This window comes from Rhineura floridana, chromosome 2 (assembly GCF_030035675.1).
Source record: "Rhineura floridana isolate rRhiFlo1 chromosome 2, rRhiFlo1.hap2, whole genome shotgun sequence".
Lineage (NCBI taxonomy): Eukaryota > Metazoa > Chordata > Lepidosauria > Squamata > Rhineuridae > Rhineura > Rhineura floridana.
The window spans coordinates 121491823-121515138 of record NC_084481.1 but is presented as its reverse complement, the minus strand read 5'-3'; the positions used below and the strand labels follow the sequence as shown (position 1 = coordinate 121515138).

The following is a 23316-nucleotide window of genomic DNA, read 5'->3' as shown; positions in this document are numbered from 1 at the left end:
GAAAAAAATACTATTTACAAACATTTAAGACAACTAGAATCTTAACATTTTAAAAAAGCAACAACAGCTAAAAACCAAATGCATTCCTCTTCCTGGTAAAGAGTAGTCTCCAGAAAGATGTCAGAAAGAACAGGGGTGAGGGGGCAAGGCAGGTGGAAAAGGTGCCCCCTGATGGTCCAAGAACAGTCTCACCTCTGCAGCAGTACCTCTCAGTTTTCAGCTCCTCCTTATAAGGATCCAGGCAGAGGACGGGGCAAGGCAGGTGGAAAAAGTTTGCCCCTTGAGGGTCCCAGCACTGCCTTGCCTTTGCAGCTTTGCACCTCTGCAGAAATGTTGATGTTTGGTAATTAATTCTAATCAAATAAGCAAAATATACAGTAGCATTTCCAAGATTTATACAGCCACAAGTGTGGCTGTATACTGTAGCCAGGATGTATTTTTCATATTCCGCCATGTTAAATTGAAAATACTGTCCATGCCATTCTTCTGCTTCCTATAAGCTCATTTCAAAACAACTCTCTTAAGTTTTCATGGTAGCACACAAAACAGTCAGAGAGAATCCACAATTCAAAGTGTAAAACAAGGGGAAAAAATCCAGTCCCCTGTTGGACTTTTTTTGTCAGTGGTCTCATAATTTGTTGAAATTAATTAAAAAATTGCCATGTTCACAGAGTACCTGTAATCCTATTACTGACCTTGACCTATACTCTTAGCTTCATCTTCTGCAGTTTAAAAGTTAAAAAAAAAAGTATGGCTGGTTTTTAATTAATTTAAGAAATTCAACATTGAAGTCTATGATAGCGCAGGCATGCTCAGTAAGAACCAATTATCAGTGTTCTAAAGGCAAGACTAACAGCTGTGTGTCTTGGCTAATCAGGGGGCCGCACATTTATTTTACTTTAAACAGCCATGGCATCCCCCAAAGAATCCTGGGAAGTTTAGTTTGTGAAGGGTGCTGAGAGTTGCTAAGAGACTCCTGTTCCCCTGACAGACCTGCAGTGGGCTGAGTGGTTTAATAGTTGGCCTCTCTTCCCAGAGAATTCTGAGGATTGTAGCTCTTTGAGGGTCATATGGTGTCTCGTAGCAACTCTCAGCAGCCTTCACAAGCTACACTTCCCAGGATTCTTTGGGGGAAGCCATGACTTTTTAAAATGGAATAAAGGTCTGGTGTGTATGTGGCCAGGGATAGCTGTGGTTTAAATTTGGGTGGAACACATGTCTATTGAGAATAAAAATTATTCTAAGCATAATTGCATGGGAGTAAATCCCATTGAACTCAATAAGCATGCAAATGATTAAACCTGCCCTCCCTCCTATCTCCTCCCCCCTCTCTCTTCCCTTCCTCCTCTCCTACCTCCCTTCCCCTTCTCTTCCTCCCCTATGCTCAGTTTCACCTGTCCTAAGCATGACTGCACAGGAGTAAATCCCATTGAACTCAATAAACATGCAACTGATCAAACCTGCTTTTCCCCTCCTTCCCCTCCCCCTCTCTTCTCCTCCTCTTTCTATACTGGATACCTTTTGATTACCTCTTAGTATGAACGCTTAACATTATGCCTAGTACCAATGTTAGATATATTGCTGGTGTTTGAGGAAATTATATTTCTTTTAATTAATATACTAACGCTCTGTAATGTACTACCTTGATCAGTCATAATGACCACAATACAGAAGTGTTTGTGTGTGCTCATGAGAGCTTCAAAATTAATTTTTCTTTTAATAATATCCCCTCTACCTTGTTGCATATTGCTATTCCCTCTGATTTCAAAGCAATTTGATATAGCACTGAAGAATTTTTTTTTAGGAAAATGAGAGAAAAGCCATCTGGATAGTTATAGATAATTAACATTGGTAATGTTTAGTTGTGAAAGTCTCTGCTTATTGTAGATATTTACATTTTCTTCATGTTTGTGAGTGTTGTCCAATTCTCTTCCATGTATTCTATAGTTCCTAAAAAGTTTACATTTCTAGGGATTGGTAGTATTGCTAAATCTTGAGGAACTTCCTTGTCTTCAGGTGATACAAAACAATACTGTGGGATCTATGTTACCCACATTTGGTTTATGTACATGTTAGCAAGGCTTTGGATTCCTCTCTTATATCCAGTGCTTAAGGTGAGAAGGGCTCCCAGAACATTTGTCTGTGTAGCTGCAAAGCTTTGCAAATGAACTGATATTGAAGTTTACCTGGCCCCAAAGAAAAATCCATCTAACTAAAGGCCCAGTTCACATGTAATGTAAGACAAACCATGGCTAAGTGTGGACACGTATGTGGGTACTTGCAGCAAAACTTGTGGCTGCTTTGCTCCTCCCCCAGCCCTGCTGGCACTGCATTAGCAGGGCTATAAGCCATGGCTTGGCTCAGCATTATGTCTGCACCTGTGCTCATGGTTTGTTTTGCTTCAGACAAACTGTGAGCTGTAGCCAAGGTTTGTTCTTGACTTACTGCTCATAGTTTGTTTGGAGCAAGGCAAGCTGGAAGATTGGGTTTGGATAAAATGTGAAGTCAAAACATGGCTTATCCCTGGGAGGTGCAGCATCAGCAGGACTGGGGCAGGAACAAAATAGCCACAGTTGTTGCTGAGAGTACCTGCACATTCATGTGTCCACACTTGCTATGGCTTAGCATTACATGCGAACTGGGCCAGGTTATATGTTTCAAAATAGAATGTATATTAAAATAATTAATAAAATAAGTGCATTTAAAATATAGTATAATAGAAAATAATTTGATTGTGCAGATAATTAAAAGTCTTCTTCCTTTCCTTCAGAAATTATTTAACTTGGGAAGACATAAACACCTTTTCTTTTAATTTACTAGGCATCATTCTTGTCTGACCAGCCTGAACCTTATTTGCCTTTCCTCTCGAGATTTTTGGAGACACAGATGTTTGCTTCCTTTATCGACAACAAGATTATGTACCATGATGATGATGATAAAGACCCTATTTTGAGAGTGTTTGATTCTAGAGTGGATAAAATTAGACTGTTAAATGTTCGAACACCAACTTTGCGCACGTCCATGTATCAAAAGTGTACTACCATTGATGAGGCTGGTAAGGGCTGTAAAAATAAATTATCTTTTTAAAGGATTGCACTTATATCTACTAAAAAAACTGAGCTGATGCTCAACTAGGAACACATAATATTGAGATCTTGAGAAATGCAGCATTTTAAAAATTGCTAATAACAAATGACAGTATTTAAGAAACAGGTTCAAATGAAAATATGAATGTTCTACTATTAAGGGGGTTCTGGTTTCTTCCTACTTTAAGTACTCTGAGCAGGATACATATTTCTGAGTAGTCTTCTAAGTTGTGTCTCAGAGACTCTTCCCACTCACCTTTTTATTTTCATTTTCTTTATCTCACATGAGGACATTTTATCAGAATAATATGGCTTAAGATGTATAACTAATGATTTTGTTTTTCTTTAGAGAAAGCTATTGAATTAAGGCTTGCAAAAATAGATCATACTGCAGTTCATCCCCACTTGCTAGATATGAAGATTGGACAAGGAAAATATGAACCTGGATTTTTTCCCAAACTTCAATCCGATGTACTTTCTACAGGACCAGCAAGCAATAAGTGAGTAAGCTATGTCTAAAGATCTTATGCTTACCAAATCAAGGAGTTTGGGGACCATGTAGCTTTTGATTTGGGAGTCAGCAGTGATAACTTATAAGATATAGTCTGTAGCTGAAAATCGAGAGCAGCATGTCAACTCAAACCCAGTTTGGTTGTAATGGTGACAGTCATCAGTGTATGACCTTACAGAAAATATGTTACCCATTCAGAAGTTAGTTTTGAAACGGCAAAAATGAGAAATCAGAAAGTGAGCAGTCATTTTTTCAGGTAATCACCACCTCCATGAATGAACTTTTACCATTGTAGTTTTCAAATATGAATAATAACAAAAAGGTGCTAAGTAGGGCTTGACATGCTACATGCTTCTGGTTAAACTATGTTGCACCATTTTGGACCCTTGTCCCTGATTGGCTGCAGTCCAGGATGAACATATATGTTCCTTATTCCACTTTATGAGCTAGAATATATTACAAAATGCCACTTTTAATTTGTTAGATGGACCAAACGAAATGCACCTGCACAGTGGAGGCGGAAAGACAGACAGAAACAGCACACAGAACACCTTCGTCTTGACAATGATCAGAGAGAGGTGAAAACTGTTCTATAGAATATCCAATTTAATATCTTTATTTTCTGCAGAAAAATAATATATGTTATCTGACTGTATGTGTAAGATGCTTCTTCCCACTCCTTGAAAAACATGGCTCAGATCTTCATCTGCTAAAAAATGGGAAACTTCCAGAAATAAAGTTCTGTGCCAGGGGTCATCAACCTTTTTGAGGCCATGGGCACATTTGAAGTTGGAGAAACTATTGTGTATACCATGCACACACACTGCAAGCACACGCACATATACCTACTTTCTTCCCAACATAATTCAGGCTTGAAAAAAATGTTTTTGCTTTTTTTCAAGCCTAGTTTTTTTTTTAGGGGGGGTGATCTTCCAGGAGAATGCAGTTAGGGAGGCTACAATCTGAGCCACAATGTTCAGGAAGATCAGAATTAGACTTGGGGGGAGTTGATGGCCGCTCCTCGTCTGTAAACCCCTGAAATTGTCCCCCAATGCACAATTAGCCTTCAAAAAAGCCGTCTATTGGCGCAGTAGAACTTAATTCCAGCATATTAAGTTTAGAGATGACCTGAAAACAAAAAAGGACACATACAGGAACTGGAAAGAAGGCCAGGCCACAAAGGAAGAGTACAGGCAGGTATCACAGAATTGCAGGGATGGTGTCAGGAAGGCTAAAGCTAAGAATGAGCTGAGGTTAGTGAGAGATGCCAAAAGCAACAAAAAGCCTTCTTCAGGTACGTACATAGTAAAAGACAGAAAAAATCCGGTGGCACAGCTGCTCAGTGAGGATGGCAAAATGATAACAGATGACAAAGAAAAGGCAGAAATGCTCAATTCCTACTTTGGCTCAGTCTTCTCCCAAAAAAGGGTCTGTGACCCTCCTGGGAAACATGAAGTAGAAGGGGCAGGATTGGAGCTTGAGACTGATAGACAAATGGTCAAGGAATACCTAATCACTCTGAACGAGTTCAAATCGGTAGGGCCCGATAAACTGCATCCTAGCGTATTGAAGGAACTGGCTGAAGAACCGCTGTCTATCTTTGCGAAATCATGGAGGACTGGTGAAGTACCAGATGACTGGAGGAGAGCTAATGTTGTCCCTATCTTCAAAAAGGAGGAACTGGGGAACTATAGACCAGTCAGCCTAACATCAATCCCTGGAAAAACTCTGAAGCAAATTATAAAGCAGTCAATCTGTAAGCACCTTGAAAACAATGCAGTGATTACTAGGAGCCAACATAGATTTATGAAGAACAAATTCTGCCAGTCTAATCTTATATCGTTTTTTGATCGGGTAACCTCCTGTCAGGCCCAGGATGTGACTCAGGAACCAGACCAACGGCTGTAGTTAATTCGTGTTTTATTAGGGTGATGTCCAAACAAAGACTGCGTTTTCTCATGAAGCAATACAGGGATACAGGTCCTGCGGCATTGGGAGAAAGTTGACAGAGCAAGGGACTTCTTCCTGCCTGTTCTTTAAGAAGGGGCCAAACGGGCGCGCAATCTTTCGCTCCTCCTTAACTGCCCCTCAGGTACTGCCCACCTTCCCCCCTTCTCTCCTGTCTTTTCAGCTGTCTGCGCGTGCGCGGTGAGGGGGGAAGCATCACCCCCTCCTCTTCTGAAGTTTCCTATTCCAGGATGGGGGATAGGGGAGGGGCTGATGGTAAACTGCCTCCCCGCTTTTCGGCTGTGAGCAGCCCTCCCTCTTTCCCCTCTTGCTCTGAGCCTGAAAGAGGGGGAGGCGTGAGAATGTCCAGGGAGGGCTCAGGCTCCCCGTTGCTAAGCAACCTTATCACTGGCAGTTCCTCTGTTTCGTCTTCGCTCCAAAGGGGGGAAGTTCCTCCCCCTTCCCTCTGCCATCCATCCGAATACTCTTCTCCCAACTCTCCAGGATCCAGCTCCCCGGGATTGGGACCCCAGCTCTGCCTTCCGACACCTCCCTTGTAGACTGTGGGTATGCTGTGGACATAATATATCTTGACTGCAGCAAAGCTTTTCACAAAGTGCCCCATGATATCCTGATGAGCAAGCTAGCTAAATGTGGGCTGGATGGAACAACTATCAGGTGGATCCACAGTTGCCTCCAGAATCGTACTCAAAGAGTGCTTATGAATGGTTCCTTCTCAAACTGGGCGGAAGTAATGAGTGGGGTACCACTGGGCTCAGTCCTGGGCCCACTGCTCTTCAACATTTTTATTAATGACTTGGATGAGGAGGTACAGAGCATGCGTATCAAATTTGCAGATGATACAAAATTGGGGGCACAGCTAATATCGTGGAAGACAAACAAAATTCAAAGGGACCTTGATAGGCTGGAGCATTGGGCGGAAAACAACAGAATGAAATTCAACAGGAATAAATGCAAAGTTCTACACCTAGGAAAAAGAAACCAAATGCACAGTTATAAGATGGGGGATACTTGGCTCAGCAGTACAACATGTGAGAAGGATCTTGGAATTGTTGTTGATCACAAGCTGAATATGAGCCAACATTGCGATGTGGCTGCAAAAAAGGCAAATGCTATATTAGGCTGCATTAACAGAAGTATAGTTTCCAAATTGCGTGAAGTATTAGTTCCCCTCTATTCGGCACTGGTTAGGCCTCACCTTCAGTACTGCATTCAGTTCTGGTCTCCACACTCCACACTCAAGAAGGATGCAGACAAACTGGAACAGGTTCAGAGGAGGGCAACAAGGATGATCAGGGGACTGGAAACAAAGCCCTATGAGCAGAGTCTGAAAGAACTGGGCATGTTTAGCCTGGAGAAGAGAAGACTGAGGGGAGATATGATAGCACTCTTCAAGTACATGAAAGTTGTCACACAGAGGAGGGCCAGGATCTCTTCTTGATCGTCCCAGAGTACACGACACGGAATAATGGGCTCAAGTTGCAGGAAGCCAGATTTTGACTGGACATCAGGAAAAACTTCCTAACTGTTAGAGCCATACGACAATGGAACCAATTATCTAGAGAGGTGGTGGGCTCTCCGACACTGGAGTCATTCAAGAGGCAGCTGGATGGCCATCTGTCGGGAATGCTTTGATTTGGATTCCTGAATTGAGCAGGGGGTTGGACTTGATGGCCTCTTAGGACCCTTCCAATTTATGATTCTGTGATATTTTCCGCATGGAAAGGAAGAGCATGGGATCTTGTTGGCATCAAGGAGGGCCTCTGTGGTGCATATGTACCATGGGTGTTACATTGGCAACCCATGTTTTGTTGCAAATACAACTGTGTAGAACAGCCTAGGATGACATGGACTTGTCCCTTTTAAGGATTCCTAGATCTTCCATGAACTGCCAACTCCATTTCTATAGGACAGTTTGGTGAAGATTGCATTGCACCAACCTTTTTCTCTGAATCCATAGGATAGGTCTTTCCCATTGAAACTCTTTCAAGCAGAAAGAGAAAATCTCCCAAATTAATTCCTCTCCTTCCCACATTTTTGTCTTGTCAAGTGTAAATTAGCTATCAGCTGGCTATGTGAGGGTTTGACTACAACCCCTTGCCACTTCCTGATTTGCCAGTTCAGGAGAATTTCACCAATGTCTCCCCACCCCCGACAACACAGAATAAGGGTGGGCTGGTTTTACTGTGCTGTTGTCTGGACATCTGTGAGGACCCATGTCATTTACATTTATTTATTTATTTTATTTTATTTATTTTATTACATTTTTAGACCGCCCTATAGCAATAAGCTCCCAGGGCGGTGTACAGCATAATAAAACAGGTTAAAATACAAGTGGATGTAAATACAATACACAATAAAACATAATTAAAATTTTTCAATTTTAAATTCAAATTTTTAAATTTTTAAAATGCCTGGGCGAAGAGGTAGGTCTTTACCTGGCGCCGAAAAGATAACAAAGAAGGCGCCAGGCGTATCTCATCAGGGAGGGCGTTCCATAGTTCGGGGGCCACCACTGAGACAATGTGTGTTGTGGGAGAACTTAATCTTAGAGTTATGCAGTGCGAATTATGTAGACATTTTATTTTGTATCTTGCTTGCTTTCCCTTTCATTCCTTCCCTCTAGCCTCGATAATGATTTTTCAATTGAGGTTTGGTTGTCTTCTTCCCATATCCAAGGAGTAATCTCCCACTTGCTACATTGAGGGGGGGGCAACATGGTGCCCTCCTGATGTTGTGGACTATGACTCTCATAATCCCTAACCACTGTCCATGCTGGATGGAACTGATGGGAGTAGTAGTTCATCATATCTGGAGAGCAGCATGCTGACTCCCACTGCACTACATGTTTCAAACTTAAGAGGAGTAAGGGGGAAATGGGTTGAAGCTCTTTCAGCAGTATCTGGTGTTCACCTTCCAATGGCTCCGTACAGGTCAATAACCTGTAAACCGTGGGATTCCTTACACATTGCAAGCCAGGGGAGTAACTGTAGAGTGGTGAAGAACTACTTTAAAAGAAAGAGTGCGTAATTCCCAGCCACCTTACAAGAGTAGTGTGTATAGAGTCTCCTTGACAATGACCTTCTGTGGAACTTTACCAGGTGGCTGGTATGGCCCTGGTTGTCTAGAGATTATACATAGAGGGAGAGCTGTGAATATACTCCTCCAGTACTTCATTTTTGAGGAGTATTTTCCATAAAGCAGAATAAAACTAGATCTGCAAATGTTGGGAGTACAGATACTCAAACCAGTAAATTAGTTCTCAGGGATACATTTCTGTTATTACTGTCCATAACGATTATACAGCCACGAGAATGGCTATATACTATAGTCAGCATGGATTTTTCACATTCCACCATGTTAAATTTAAAATACCCCCCATGCCATTCCGCTGCTTCCTATAAGCTCATTTCAAAACAAAATCTTAAAAAACTTATAGTCCTGAAGTCAGAAATGCTTGCTTAACAACCGTCTTAAGTTTTCATAAATGTAAATGTACTGCCTTCAAGTCGATTCTGACTTATGGCGACCCTATGAATAGGATTTTCATGAGGCTGAGAGGCAGTGACTGGCCCAGGGTCACCCAGTGCACTTCATGGCTGTGTGGGGATTCAAACCCTGGTCTCCCAGGTCATAGTCCAGCACCTTAACCACTACACCACACTGGCTCTCCTAGCAGTACACAAAAAACTCAGAGAGAATGAAGAGTTCAAAGTGTAAAACCAGAGGAAAAAAATCCAGACCCCTGTTGCACAAGACTAAATCCCATTGAACTCAGTAAGCATGCAGATGATTGAACCTGCTCTCCCCTCCCTCCTGCCCCTGCCTTCCCCATTCCTTCCCCTCCCACCCCCTGTTCCTCCCCCATCCTGCCCCCTGTCCTCCTCTCCCTTCCCCTCCCCCCTTTCCCCTCTCCCCTCCCCGCTCCAGCCCTCCCTCCCTCTGCCCCTGTGGTCAGTTTCACCTATCCTAAGCATGATTGCAGGGGAGTAAACCCCATTGAACTCAGTAAGCATGCAAACCTGCCTTCCCAAAAACCCCTCTCTGCCCCCCTCCTCTCCCCTCCCCACTCCCCTCCCCACTCCATCTAATTTTCTAGGTTAGATTCTCTGTGGAAACAGTAGTAACACAGGAAAGAAGCAACGTAAGAAGAACACCAAGAAAAATACAAAAAATGTAATTCTCCATTTTTGGAGATGTAGCCCTGATTGTAGGTGTTGCCACCGCTCACCGCATGCTCAGAGGCACACGTTACCAAATTCTTCCAAGCTATGCAGGAAATGGATTGAACTGTGAAAGACCAACCCAAATTGTGTTTGCATTTTGACCAATTTGTAGGGCAGTACAATATCTCAGAGAGGAGGTCAGGTCTCCTGCTCCCCTGGTGCATTCACTATAGCTGCCCAATTTCCCTGCTTTTTAAAGTTTGATAGAAATATCTGTGGGCTATAGGTATGTTCTTAAACAGCAAGTGTTGTTTGCCTATTAGTGAATTATTACTTTGTGTGAAAATAGTGGTTCTGACTAATGCATAGGAGTCCTGTAAATGTTCTGTATAAAGGCAAAAGAATCAATATTGTCACTTATGTCAATTTTTTTTTTGGGGGGGGGGTTACATAATTATTGAAAAACATTCTTTTCCACCCAAGGATGTAAAGACTGAATTCTAAGCTCATAACAGTTGTGTTATCTGTTGATGCATGAATTTTATTAATTTCTGTTAAATTTGTGTTTATAAATTATGTTGCATCATTCTTCTTTCTTTTGAAGGACTTAAATTATTTTAAATGGCCTCTGTCCTGTTTTTGGATGTGTGCTCTTGTTTCATGTCTGCTTAGCATGCCTTCACCTAGCATGGACTATATTATTTTCAGGGTTTTTTGCTTTGTTATCTTTCCTGTCTTGCCAGCAGCTGGATTTTCCTTTGGCAGAGCTTCAGTTTCAATTTTGCTTAGACTTGGACCAGCATGATTGGCCTTTGAGGCACTCTGTTAAGTCTGTTTCAGAGCTATGCCTAGTGTGTGGGGTTTGTGTATGTACTGTGTGTTTGTATAGTTTACATAAAATATAAAAACATGGTCTTAGGTTATGGTATTGAAAGAAAATACATAGTTAAGAATGTATTTCAGAGTCTAAAGAGACTTTCCTTCTACAGTGGCCAAAAAGTTCAACCTAAAAGCATTTTATTTCCTATAAACCCAGAATCATCTTATTACTAAGCCATTTCAAATATATTGGAAAGGGTGATCAGTACAATAGTTCTGTATTACAGGAACAATACCAATATTAATGCAATAAAATGTTTCCATTTTTTTCTTGTACAATAACTGTAGCCAGGCTATTGAAAACTGAGTTTGAATTCCAGTAAAATAAAAATAAGTATTGATCCTTCGAGATTTTAATATACTATTGTTTTATGAGATTGTATTTCTTTGGCAAGAGAGCAAAACTTGTACTTCTTTGTGCAACTGCTTTAAGCATTTTTAAAGTTGTTACTTTGTATACGTGTGTTCCTATTTCTCTAGAAGTATATCCAAGAAGCTCGGAATCTTGGCAGCACTATCCGGCAGCCCAAATTGTCTAACCTCTCACCATCAGTAATTGCCCAGACCAATTGGAAATTTGTTGAAGGATTGCTGAAGGAATGCCGAAATAAGGTATGTGCCTTATGACAACAGCAATAAGGAAAACACCAGAAAAAGGTTGTCTTAATACTTTACTGAAGAGTTTAATTTTCCCCTGATGAAGGCTTGACTACACAGGCTGAAACGCGTTGGGCTTTAACATATTTTATACAGAAATTTCTCTTTTTTTTATATACAAGAAATTATTGGTGCCACTGTGCACAGAATAAAGCCACATCTTTCCAGCATTCTGTTTTTTGACCTCCTTTTTGTGCTTGCGGAAAAGGAGGGAAGACAGAATTGTCTCTGCTTGGAAGTTGTCAACTAAGAAAGAAGAGATGCTTTTATTGACAGTGGCAAAGACTTATGTTTAAAAAAATGAGCTGAAACTGTAGCATGTTCTGTTTCTGTCACCACTGCTATATAGCTCTAATATTTCATACAATCTTACACAAACAGCTGTTAAGTCTATTATTAATTGTTTAATTTTTCCTGGGGAATTTGGAAGAAAATATGTTAGTGTCAGATTATCAACTAAGGCGCTTTTTTAAAGTCATCTGCTGTAGCAAGCAATAAAAATGAATTCACTAAAATTGAAAGGCACATTCCTTAAGCCTCTTTTCTGAATAAAGATATTTTTTTGGTCATGACAAGATTGTGATGATGATGATGATGATGAATTAAATTTCTATCCCGCCCTTCCTCCCAGTAGGAGCCCATTGTATACTATTGAATACTTCAGAAATATAATCCTAAATGAACCTGGGGTGGTCTCCTTTATCCTTGTTTCAGAATTTATTTATTTATTTATTTGATTTATATCCTACCCTTCCTCCCAGCATTTGTCCTATTTGGGATAGGGTGCCTTAGGTGAATCCTGAAACAGAGATGGGGATGGTACAGTAATGTGAGCCATTTTGAGGAGGTGGCAGAAGGCGTAAAACACTTTTAAAAACTTTTAAGAGCTGCTGCCTGTGCTGACAACTTTGGGAGCAGAGGTGGAACTATGCCTACTGCTGTGACCATTTTAAAGCTCTTCCTCTCTCCAAAAGTGGAGAGAGAGCTTTTTTGGTCCATCCCTGTGGAATGTTGTACTGGTAGGAGGGCCAGGACAGTGTATATTTTCTTCCCTTCAACTTACCCTTGTGGGTTCCCATGACTGATGAATGTACAAGTTTCATCCATGGAGACAGCTTGCATAGGCACAAGTGGTCACCAAGGCCCAATGGGACAGGAGATTTCCAGTGGTTACTACTTGCCATAGCATGATCAGTCTGTCAACAGATATCCAACCAAATGAAGCATCCTAAGTTACAGAGCAGTAGACATTGGACTTAAAAAGTTCTCTGCATTCCTGTACCCCACCTAACCCTTGGGTGGAGAAGTCAGAGAATAAACTGGAATAATTCTAGAAGGAAATGTTCACATGCCATCTGTAATTTTCCTATTAGCAAGTTTATTCTTTGTATATTTGTGCATTTCTGTTTCTGTAAAGTAACTTCAGGTTCAAACAGAAAAAGGTTGAGGTATATTTATGTCTCATTAGGAAAGTTACACAATTGATGATGTTGTTTGGGAATGTTTGTTTTGTCTAGAAATTCCATACTGTTCGTGAAAAAATATCCACCTACCTCCAACCTAAAATAACTGCTCTTTTCTAGCATGCTTTGTGAACTCTCTAGTAGCCAATACTAACATACATGCACTAGAACTGTGATTATATGGATAGGTATGTTAATGTGGGGGAAATAGTTATTGTCTTTTCTTAATTCAGAGATGAGCAATAGTGTGGCACTTGTAGTAATTTTCATCCACAGAGTTAATGTGTGTAGGATTATCAACTTTCTATAAGGAAAAAAATGGCATTCATAGTTGCAAAAAAGTTTTTGGAAGAATACAACAACACATGCGGTAAAGACTTGGAAACAAAGAGGCAAGTAATATAATATAATGCTTGAACTCTGAGCAGGATGCAGAGTGCCTCTAGTATGTGCAGAATACACTTTGGCCTCTGCAAGCAGGGATGCTTCTAAGCCCTTCCTCTAGTTATAACCACCTGTGCCACATCCCATGATATGTCAGAGGGCCCCATGATGCTCATGTTTGGCTTTTGGGTGCACAGGGGGCTTCAGTAGGAAGAAGGAGGTAGGAAAGTCCTGTTCAGCAAGTAGAATTCTCCGCTCACATTCCCTTAGGATCTAGTGTATTCTGTTTTGAATCCCCCAGTTTTTTTATTATCTGATTTTTGACATCAAATAATATTGCAAAACAGGTATTAGGATTTGTACACACATGCTAATTTAAGCTAGATGTACATTGCACATCACATACATACATTCATTTGCTGCCAGCAAATTTTCCATTGTGCCAAACAAGTTTGCCATCTCTGATTTCAGCAGAAAAACAAGGCAGATAAGTGAGCAATATCAGCAGTATGTCACAACAGAAAATCAGTTAAAACAATGCATTTTATACTTGGAATCACTATAATTATGTTGCTCAACTGATTAGCTAACAGATAGTTGCTCATTAATTAATATGAAAACCATGTAATGTTTTGGTGGTTTCATCAGCCAAAACGTAACTGTCAATTTGTCTTCTTTCTGTCTCAAAAGACAAAGAGAATGCTAGTGGAAAAAATGGGCCGTGAAGCAGTTGAACTTGGTCATGGTGAGGTGAACATTACAGGTGTAGAAGAAAATACATTGATAGCGAGTCTCTGTGATCTCTTGGAAAGGATATGGAGCCATGGTCTGCAGGTGAAGCAGGTAAGAAATGAAATGGCTGCTCTAGAAATTTTCAAATATTTACTGATCTTTTAAAAATGTACCATCTTTCTGAAGAATGTGCTGATGCCTGTTTGACTTTTTGATTAAGACAGATCTTATGGAATTTACCTTTTAGGTTGAGCTACTTAATTGAATACTAAGGGCTGGATCCAGTAGAGGATCCCATGAACAGAAGAGGGAGAGGCAATTTTCAGAGATTAACCCTTACCCATGCAGTGCCCCGTGTCGCTGCCCATGTTCTGAAGGGTTCCTCAATCCTCCAAGGAAATGTTTTTTTTGGGGGGGGGTGTTGCAGAGGTAACACAGAATCACCAAAGATAATTTATTCTCCAATACATCTACAGGGGCAGAGAAACACCTTTTCTGTGAGCAGAACTCCAATATTGATGTATTGTTATATTCATGGGGTTTTTTTGTAAGCCGCCTTGAGGGCCTTTTGGCCATAAGGCGGGGTATAAATGTAATTACTAATAATAATAATGTCCTAATTCTTATTTTCTCTTGTGCTTTTACCTTTACTGTGAACTTTAACTAGAAGATGATGAAATGAAGTTTTAGAACTTTGTTTAATATTTTTGCGTACTTGGAGTCTCATGCCGTGTAAAAAGAAGCTGCACTGATGAATTACCTCTATGAAAGTATTACTACTTTTACATTAATTCAAAGGAGAACAATACATTTGAATGCTGATATCTGAGAAGCTTTACTGTGGCCTTAATATCTGTAGGTTAGAACTTCCTGATTTTTCTGTTGATCAGTTAAGCAAAGCTACCTTTGCCAAAATCTACTTCTAGACTGTAAAATTCTATGTGTGCAGGTATATGCTGTCTGACTCTTACCTTCCTTCTTATATGCCACATAGGATAGAAGCTGTACTACTTTCATCCTAAAAGATAGAGCGTCAGTATACTCTGCTACAACTCAGATTTGGGCCTTTCAGACCAGCAAGCGGCCAACCCTACATAAGGTTAATTCTTTGGATTGATTGAAGATGTTGGCAAACAGTGCTGAACGATCTGTTGTGGTAGAGTATTTAGAAATCTGATGGAAGAAGTGCAGTTTATCCAAACACTTTTGAGATACAGATGTAAAAAAACACTTCAATTCCACCTTGCAAAACCAGTTTTGGTTTTCAACCTCCAAAGACTATTTATGTAAATTTATTTTGTTGAATAATCTTCAGTAGAAGGTAATACCTCTTCATAAGTCTGTGTGAAGATAGGTTCCCCCAACTCCTTCCTTACTGTAACCAGCTTTTGCCCATCCCCCTGCTGCTGGATCTCTTTAGCCATGCCTAGCTACCAACTTGCTTTTCTATCAGTGGTTTTAGCTTCCTATTTATCAACCCAGTTAATGTTGTGAGATATATGATAGTGTTTATCTGCCAGTTTTCAGAGCATTTTTCCTTCTCTGTTATCATTTTGTATGCATGTCATTCTTCTCTCTTGACTTTGCCCATATTTCAGCATGCAGTTCAGGGAAATGAATTGTTATCTGTAATGTGAGCTATTTATTCATAATGCCACCCAATATGATTTTCAATTGCTTTGAGCTTACTTTGGCTTTTGTGCTCTTTACATAATCTGTTCCAGCACTGGAGCCAGCATAACTGGTGTTCATTACGTAGGTGTTATATTGAGAGATGAGTTTACAATGATGTTTTTATATACACTTACAAAATCTATTTTGTATTGTCTGTGTATCTTATTGTTTATAGGGCCATCTGTGCATAAGCCCTAAATCAGAATTTAAAAGGGCCTTCTAGTCCAGCCTCCCACTGCAAGGCAGGATCATTTACCCTCTAACTTTTCAAAAATCAGGCAGTGAAATCTAGGCCACAATGGGCCACAGGCAGAGAGTAGGGGTACTGCAGAAAGTGCTTGCTAAACAAATAACTCATTTTCTTGAGTCATCTGAAATTAAGCAGGGGAGAAGGGAAATAGTCAAAAGTCCAATGTTCTCTAGGGTAAAAATATTTCTTGCCTCCAAATATGGTGGATGAATATAAGCAACATCTATTCTCTGCATATTCTAGTCCTGACTCTATTGTATCACAAGTGAGACACCAGAACAGAAATTGCACTACAGCTTATATTAATTTGCCTGTTACTGCATTGAGCCAATTCAAATTCATTATTCTATTTTGGAATTTACCAGTTAAATGAACACCAGAGAAGATTTTTTAAATTTATAATGTGAGATTAATTTCAATATTTGCTAGAAATCAATTTCTGTTGCTGGAAATAATGAACTTGAATAATTATTTACTTTAACATACTTTTGAAGCGTATGCATTTTTCTTTGTGTCTTTCATAATTTTCACCTATAATAATTAAAAACTATCTTCTGATTTCTGACTATTAGTGAATTTGTAGCCCTCAGTATTTATACTCGCCCTAAATAGCTTTCCTCTTTAATATGTTATCCTCTGATAAATGTTCAGTTGTGAAAGGCACTTTGTCTTTTGCAAACACTCCAGACATCTTGCCCTAAAAAGCTTGAACTAAATAATAATAATAAATTTTGTTATATATCTGTGGTCATGCTATTATTAAATTAGATGAATGTATAAGATAATTTTGTACAGATAGGATTGGCTTAAATTTTAGGCTTTCTGTTACTTAGAAAATTATTGAAGTGAGTCTGTGCTGCGACAAATGACAGAGATGCCATCATTTTTATTAATACTGTTCATGCATGGTGTTGTCCAAGAGGGTGGCACTTAAACATATTGTTGCTGTTATCTTGTATGTGCACCAGGAATCACAATAGCAGTACCCATGTATGTCACCCAGATCTCCTTTGGCTCTCCATGTTTCCTGCTAACAGAAGAAGGAAGGAAGGAAGGAAGGAAGGAAGGAAGGAAGGAAGGAAGGAAAGGTTAATGAACACTTAGCCAAAATAACACTAATTCAAACACTAATTCCTTCCCTCCCAGCAGCCTTCCACTTTCTCCAGCTGCTCTTTCCGCAGCTGTCTGTTCTGGTCTTGGTAACCTCAATAACAGCACTCTAGACAACACTGTATAACAGTGTTAGACTAGGAGCTAAGTTCTATGGCAACTGTGTGAGAAAGAATTACATAAAGGCATTTTGGAATTTTCCTGTTAAATGTACAACAATGGATTTTTAATCTGTAATGTGAAATTAATTTCCATGCTTGCCTGAAATCTAGCAAATTTTGTTGTAGGAAATAATTAACTTTAATAATTGTATATTTTAAAGACCTTAGTGGCCTTAGTTTTTCCACATCTAACATGCAAACAAAATATTTAAATACTGATTTTATGCTAGTTATAAAACATTCAGGTACTTAAATCCACTGTTAGATTCTTAACACTTATGCACATTTATCTAGGAGTAAGTCTTACTGAACACAGTGGGCTTAGTTATGAGCAAACATGCATAGGATCAGGCTACAGTTGTACAACATTCATGATCTGTACTCATCCGTTATGGCTATGAACAGCTATGAACCTGAATTAGTTTAGTTTTGTACAGTCTTCCTTTTATCTAATTTGTACAAATATATAATGGGTAGGTCAGTAGTCGGAATGTTATTGGAACATCCAGTCAAATGTTGACTTTCTGAAGGATCCTATTAGAATATTTGAGGAAATAGCTATAAACCACTGATAATTCATTTGCTCACTATTATCTGCTATAATAGCCTTTGGCTTAAATAATTTATAGATGCTCTTGAGAGGATTTACTGTTAATGCCTGACCTTTTTATCCTCTAGAATAATACTATATAAAAGTTTTAAAGCGAAAGTGTGATATTTGATTTATATTCTGCTTTTTTTACTAGCATACTCGAAAGCAGCTCATAGCGTTTATTAAATATAGGGAAATATTAAAAAATCGTACACTTAAAGAAACAAGCCAGTGGGAGATATTTGGTATTGATTTCATCTGCCTCCATATCTCTTCTCACAGGGATGTTGGTGGTAGATGGTCCTGTGTTGGAAAGGGGAGAGGCCAGGTAGAGCGCCTGGCGTTATCTTCACCTGACTCCCCCTCTCTCTTATTCCTTCCCCTTTAACTTTTCAAAGATACATCCTAGACGGATTTTATTTCTTTATAAGAAATTGTATAATTAATGTGCATTATATTTGATGAATTCTGTGTTCCCACACAGACATCTAGTGGGAATCCCTGATTTGCTGGCAGATCTGTGTGTGAGTGAGAGTGAGGGAGAGAGATCAGACCTCTGTTTATTTTGTCATACATGACAGTGTACATGCAGAGTAAACTGATTTTACAACATGGTGACCTCCATAGAGGAAATCAGTTACGTGTGCAGTTATCCTTATTCTTATCCTTCTAAGAACAGATTTTTGTGTGTTTCATTACCTTTAGCTTGATCTTACAATTTTGGATGTCATGGTTATTAGCCCTATTTATGTGAACCAGAAGTTTAGGATGTTCTCATCCACATATTTTGCAAACTAAGTTGCAGTCATAATAGGCTAAAAGGATGAGTTCTGTTATATAATCTGCTATTTACATGAACACTTTTTCTGGAATGCTGGAGAAGGGTGACAGGAGCCTTTAGTATTGCTATTTGATTTTGTTTCAACTAATACAAACAGGTCCTGTTGCAACAACAAGTGAATAGATTTGATTGTGATGCTAGTTAGATACCAGTTCTTCAGATAGTATTTGTCATGATCTAAAGATTACTGTGGACGAACTGACATCTTGGTTGTTCTTGAACCACTCTGGAATTAATTTGTAACATGCATAACAGATTAGGCCAGCAAGTCCTTGCTTAGGAACCAAATTTAGCGGCTGCCTACCCCCAGTTGTGGAAGGATTCCTGAGACATTATCTAGGATTCTTTTGTTCTGGGTGAGAGGGCCAGGCCACTGTACTTAACTTGCTAAGGCTGCTCCTGCTGGGGCAGCTAAGCCAGTATCCAGTATACATCTCTACTGGAGAGACTAGGATGCCTTACAAGAGGAAAGAAGGGTTTGGGAGTGTGCACGGGCTGTTGTGCTTTGTTTAAAGGGGAAAGTAGCTGACAGCGGAGGAGCAGCTCCATGACTTGGTTCAAGGTCAAGAACCAAGTGCCGGAAGGAGGAAACAGCATAGATGAAGTGCAAACTTTTTCCTCTCCATATCATAGACTAGTGGTGATCTAGTGAATCTGTAACAAGGAAATAGTGCCCAGTCCTGTCAAGATTTTATAACAATATGTTTTAAATGTTATTATGCACCTGTGTTACCTCTATATTCAGATTCAAGTGTCTAGGCAAGGCTTTGAGATTTGGTCAGTGTGTTGAACAACCCAGGGGCAAACAAGGTCTCTTAAGAGTGCCTTTTCTGGAAAACAGAGCATAAATCCAGACATACAGAAATCAACATGAAACAGGATTTTAATTAAAACTCTGACCTAGAATAGATGTAGTTCCATAGGGCAGGGTTGAATATAGGTAGCTCAGTCCTATGAAAAGTACATTGGGAATTAGTCCCATTAAGTTCAGTGGGCCTTACTCCCAAGTAATAGTGCACAGGATTGCAGCCTTAGATTATAAAGAATAACACAGATATCAAGAGTAAATTCAGTCTGTCTAAGACAGCAAAGGTATGCCTGTCCATTAGCTTGGCAGAGACTGGCAGCTGGGTTTAAGCTGGTTGACTCCAAGTCAATCTCTTGATAAGGGCAAGTTTTTTTCCTTTTGATTATGATCTGACAGGAATAGGGAACCTGTGGCCCTCCAGATGTTGCCAGACTACAACTCTCATAATCTATTGGCCATGGCTGGGCTGATGGGAGTTGTAGTCCAACAACATCTGGAGGGCCGCAGGTTCCCCAGCTGTATGTTATGACAACACACAACTAGTATTGCCACTCACATTGGTGATAACTTACCAAGTTTTTCTTTATAAAACTTCTTTTTAATCAAAAGGAAGACACAGTACAGTAAAGTTGAGAACCATTGCAATGTAGTTTTTTTAAAAAACAAAGGATAGTTTAACCTTGATAGCACAGTGCATGCATTATTATATTGCATTTTATATTTATAATATCAGAAGTCTCATGAAGTGTGATGAGGGAGTAGTGGAGTGAGCAATGGGGACTATGCTATAATAATATTTAGTAGAGGAGTGTGATAAAGCAGTGGAAGTAGTTGATGCATATAGCTTGCTTTGGGTTAGTTGACAGTTTAATGAAAGCATTTAGTGAATAAGGGGCAAGGATGGCACGTACATTTGTTTTTAGATGTTTTAGAGATTTTGTCTTTGTTCAGTAGTATCTAATGGTTACCTTTAATGTGATACTTTTTGAAATAAAACTAAAAATTATATATCATAAATGTAAAACCAAATCCCCCCCAAATTACTAATTTGTGTTGCATTTGACAATCTTTTTTTTAATCTCAGGGGAAATCTGCTTTGTGGTCACACTTATTACATTACCAAGAAAACAGGCAGCGAAAACCTACATCCGGAAGCATCAGTACGTCAGGTACAGTTGGCTTATATAAAGATTATGAACAGTGTCTTCATTTTGGGGGGGGGGAAGTTACACAAGAGAGCAATTGCACAAAATACTGATTTGTTGATTTATATTTATTCAACAATTTATATAACACCATAGTCTCTAAGCAATCTACAATAAGGTTATAAAAAAGATACAATAGAGATAAGATCAGTTAAAATTAACCATAAACTCAGAAAAAACTTAGGTAAAAAGCCTGCTGAAATAAAAAGGTATTCATTAAATGCCAGACATTCAATAGGGAGGAGGCTTGTTTGATCTTGGCTATGAGGGAGTTCCACAGAGTTGGGCCCACAATACATCTGGTGGGTATGTACTGTGTGTCTGAGCCATGGAGTGGCACTCTAGAAGCCACAGCATTTTGCATGAACTGGAGCTTCTGGACCAAGCCCAAGGGTAATAATTGAGTCTTGAGGTTATCAATGCATGAAAAACTGTGTCCAGGCTATCCCTGTCCCAGAATGACCATAGTTGGCATATGAGGTGTAGCTGGTAAAAGGTATCCTGGCTCCTGCCCAAAACATGTCAGCAGATGCACTACTTATAAGTAAGGAAGTGATTCTTTATTAAAGCAGATTAAATGGTACAGACTCAGCGGCATGGAAAGAGCCGGATACAATCCAGGAGCTCTTACAAGGTGAAGAATTAGTAGGAATAAGTCTGTTCAAGGAGGAAGGGCAAAGGTCCACAAGTCCAAGATCAATAATAATAATTTTAAGACTGCAAAGGAGCTGAGAAGTTGTTCCATCAAGTTTCCCTGCCAAGCTTTTAAGCAGAGGCTGCGATGCCCAGCTACACATGAGAAACTCTAGTCCTGCAGGTGTTCCTGGCCTGCAGGCAGGCACTATGTCAAGGCGGATGTGTCTCTTTTTTCTCTTTATACATTGCCTCTCGCTGGGAGCCATTCCTGGACCTGCCTTGATGCCTGAATCCTTCTGCTTTGTCACATCAGATGGTGTCATAGCATCCTCCTTGCCCCACAGTGGGGAAGCAGCCTCCACAGTCTGACAGCTCCCTCTCTTCCACAGGCAGAGGAGAGGAAGTCTTTGGGATTCCTGCTCCAATAGCAAAACCAGGCACATATGGAGGCGGGGGGGCTGCTCAGTCAACCAGCCTCCGCTCCATTGTCTCATCCCCTTCTTCCTCCCATTCATTGTCCTTTTCTAGTGCCTGCCACTCCTGGTCTGAACTGAAGTACTCAGAGGGAATCATGACAAAAGGCACTCCTAGCCATTGAGGCTCCTCCGCATCCATTCCCATAAAAAGTACTGAGAAAAAGGGGGTGCCCAAGATTCAATGAAACATTTTATTCATCATGCTAAAATAAAACATTACATAATCCATTTTTCTTCATTTTTTCAATTTTCCCAATTTTTTGGAAAAAAACAAAAAGGCCTGGAAAAAACAAAAAAACCCAAACAATTTTTTTTCCTGAATTTTTCCAGTTTTGTTCTGGGCTTTTGCATCTGTAGAAGGGTCCTTGCACATTTTGCTCCATAACTTTCTAGGAGGGCTAAAGACTTATTTTTTAAAAAATGGAAAGCTCAGATTCTGGGCTACCTGCTGGTGGCACCTCTGATGGGGTGGTGACCTCTTATAGAGTCCAGGGTGGGCTTCTTCAGAATTAGACATACTGTCACCTGTTTAAGGTCAGCATACACATTTCCATTGCATGATGCATTCACCAAACTCTGGATGCATCAGTCAATGCCCTTCCTAACCCGGACTGGCTTTCATCAGCCAGGATGGGCAGGGATTAAAAGAGCAAGAAGTGTCATGGAAAGCCCCTGTCCACATCAGGCTGCATAAATTGAAATTGATCTCATAGGGTGCATTGGACCCTTTGACTGGTGTTCCAACAACTGCAGCATCCAAGGCACTGTGGAACAAAGTGACTTTATCCTCAAAATACTGTGCAAGCTAATTACAGCATGCTGCCAGCTGCTCTTGAGGACCATCCACCATTTCTGGTGTAACCAGCCTTCCTGACCATTCAAAACAACTCTGCTGGACAGTTCTTTGAGGACGCAATGGAGGTGGCAAAGTGCTGCCTTCACCACCGCTTGGTAGACAGTATTTATTTAGTTATTTAAATTGATATCCCGCCCTTCCTCCCAACAGGAGCCAAAAAAAACCACACTCTAAAACATCTTAAAAAACATACTTTAAAATATATTTAAACAAAGCATCTTTAAAAGCATATTAAAACAAAGCATCTTTTAAAAACATCTTTTTTAAAAGTGACCTTTAAAAATATCTTAAAAAGCAATTCCAAAACAGATACAGACTGGGATAAGGTCTCTACTTAAAAGGCTTGTTGAAAGACAATTCAATAACTAGCGATAATTAGGAAAGGTATTGAAAATAAAACAGCCGATATCATAATGCCGTTGTATAAATCTATGGTGCGGCCGCATTTGGAATACTGTGTACAGTTCTGGTCGCCTCATCTCAAAAAGGATATTCTAGAGTTGGAAAAGGTTCAGAAGAGGGCAACCAGAATGATCAAGGGGATGGAGCGACTCCCTTACGAGGAAAGGTTGCAGCATTTGGGGCTTTTTAGTTTAGAGAAAAGGCGGGTCAGAGGAGACATGATAGAAGAGTGTAAAATTATGCATGGCATTGAGAAAGTGGATAGAGAAAAGTTCTTCTCCCTCTCTCATAAGACTAGAACTCGTGGACATTCAAAGAAGCTGAATGTTGGAAGATTCAGGACAGACAAAAGGAAGTACTTCTTTACTCAGTGCATAGTTAAACTATGGAATTTGCTCCCACAAGATGCAGTAATGGCCACCAGCTTGGATGGCTTTAAAAGAAGATTAGACAAATTCA

The 23316-nt window shown here is 39.9% G+C and overlaps 1 protein-coding gene across 7 annotated transcripts in view; it reads left to right on the top strand.

The window, feature by feature from the left end:
• The window catches only part of DENND5A (DENN domain containing 5A), a 142078-nt gene that overhangs the window by 71800 nt on the left and 46962 nt on the right, over positions 1–23316 (top strand). For 4 of the 7 annotated variants that reach the window (XM_061610371.1, XM_061610373.1, XM_061610375.1 and 1 more), the window contains exons 8-14: positions 2821–3055; positions 3436–3586; positions 4082–4175; positions 11091–11222; positions 13805–13957; positions 14841–14945; positions 20367–20451. In XM_061610371.1, coding sequence (XP_061466355.1) covers positions 2821–3055; positions 3436–3586; positions 4082–4175; positions 11091–11222; positions 13805–13957; positions 14841–14945; positions 20367–20451 — 955 coding nt within the window. Of the gene's footprint in view, positions 1–2820; positions 3056–3435; positions 3587–4081; positions 4176–11090; positions 11223–13804; positions 13958–14840; positions 14946–16738; positions 16766–20366; positions 20452–23316 lie in introns of those variants that run through there. The other 3 variants (XM_061610372.1, XM_061610377.1, XM_061610374.1) reach the window with 3 other exon arrangements.